Below are 2007 nucleotides of genomic sequence, written 5' to 3'. Positions count from 1 at the left end.
CTGAAGGGTCCCAGGTTTGATTCCGGTCAAGGGCATATACCTTGGTTGTGGGCACATCCCCAGTGGGGGGTGTGCAGGAGGCAGCTGATCGATGTTTCTCTCTCATTGATGTTTCTAACTCTCTGTCCCTCTCCCTTCCTCTCTGTAAAAAAAAAAATCAATAAAAATATATTTTAAAAACATGCAGATCTTTTTGCAAAATTGACTGGTTGGATCCTGTCACTGCAAAGCTGACCCATTTCCTCCCCCACCCCTTTTTTTTATATATTTTTACCTCTGGAGATTTTCATATTTCTCTAAGCTCTTCTAGCTAAATACTTAAGCCCAGGTCTTCCTGACAATCTACCTCTTTGGTGTTTTTTTCTCTCTCCTTCAACTCAGCAACATGAGTGTGGATTCGGCGTATCCCCAGAGCCTGCCCTGCTCCGAATCATCCGGTTCTAGGGAGCCTTCACCAGTGCCTGAGATTTATGAGCCTGAAGAAAACTATGCATCCTTGCAAATGTCATCGGCTGAGACACTCCACACGGAGACTGTCTCGTCTCTTCTCTTCCTTCCTCCATGGACCTGCTTATTCAGAACAGCCCTGATTCTTCCACCAGTCCCAGCAGTCCCAGCGCAACACTCCCCACTTCTGTAGAGAACAGGACTGGGAAGGAGGAGAAAGCCCAGGTCAAGAAACAGAAGATCCGGACTGTCTTCTCACAGACGCAGCTCTGTGTACTCAATGAGAGATTTCAAAGACAGAAATATCTCAGCCTCCAGCAGGTGCAAGAACTTTCCAGCATCCTGAACCTTAGCTACAAACAGATTAAGACCTGGTTCCAGAACCAGAGAATGAAATGTAAGAAGTGGCAGAAATACAACTGGCCAAAGAATAGCCACCGTATGACCCAGATGAGCTCAGCAGCTACGGAGTACCTGGGCCTCTCCTCCTGTCACCAGGGATGCCTGGTGAACGCTTCTGGAAACCTTTCCATATGGAGCAACCCTTCCTGGACCAGCCCATCTTGGAACTACCCTGCCTGGAATAGTCAGACCTGGTGTCCCCAAGCCTGGAACAACCAGGCTTGGAATAACCAGGCTTGGAACAACCAGTTCTGTAGCTATGGAGAGGAATCCCTGCAGCCCCAGATCCAGTTCCAGCAAAATCCTGTCAGTGATTTGGAGGCCTCCTTGGAAATGGCTGGGGAAGCCTACGATGCAATACTGCAAGCCCCTAAGTATTATGGTACCGAGCAATCCACGGATTTATTCCCAGATTTTTCCATGAACATAGTGTGATGATGGGTATATTACTCAATCTCAGTTGGGCAGTGGCTGTATTATCTCTCCTAGGATTTTATTTTATTTTATTTTATTTTATTTATTTTATTTTTTTTCCAATTTTTTTTATTAAGGTATTATATGTGTACATATCTTGCCATTGCCCCCCCCCCCACCCCACTCCCATATATGCCCTCACCCCCCAGAGTTTTGCGTCCATTGGTTATGCTTATATGCATGCATACAAGTCCTTTGATTGATCTCTTATCTCCCCCATCTCTCCCTAACCTTCCCCCTGTAATTTGACAGTCTGTTTGATGCTTTACTGTCTCTGTATCTATCTTTTTGTACAATTTTATAATGTTCTTTATTATCCATAAATGAGTGAGATCATGTGGTATTTTTCTTTCATTGACTGACTTATTTCACTTAACATAATGTTCTCCAATTCCATCCAGGTTGCTGCAAATGATGAGAATTCCTTCTTTTTTATGGCAGCATAGTATTCCATTGTGTAGATGTACCACAGTTTTCTGATCCAGTCATCTGCTGACGGGCACCTAGGCTGTTTCCAAATCTTAGCTATGGTGAATTGTGCTGCTATGAACATAGGGGTGCATATATCCTTTCTGATTGGTGTTTCTAGTTTCTTCGGATATATTCCCAGGAGTGGGATTACTGGGTCAAATGGGAGTTCCATTTTCAGTTTTTTGAGGAAACTCCATACTGTTCTCCACAGTG

General features: G+C 44.3%; 1 protein-coding gene across 1 annotated transcript; it reads left to right on the top strand.

Annotated features, from left to right (window-relative positions):
* Positions 1-385: 385 nt before the first annotated feature.
* Positions 386-1284, top strand: LOC307112553 (homeobox protein NANOG-like; the record flags this gene model as incomplete). The annotated part of the gene is given in 2 exon segments (XM_079793271.1): positions 386-538; positions 541-1284. Coding segments are annotated over 2 exon segments (897 nt in total).
* Positions 1285-2007: the final 723 nt, after the last annotated feature.

The sequence above is a fragment of the Cnephaeus nilssonii genome, assembly GCF_951640355.1.
Source record: "Cnephaeus nilssonii genome assembly, chromosome: 16".
In the NCBI taxonomy this organism is placed as follows: domain Eukaryota; kingdom Metazoa; phylum Chordata; class Mammalia; order Chiroptera; family Vespertilionidae; genus Cnephaeus; species Cnephaeus nilssonii.
Note: the sequence above shows the minus strand (reverse complement) of the source record. Positions and strands in the feature narration are given on the sequence as shown.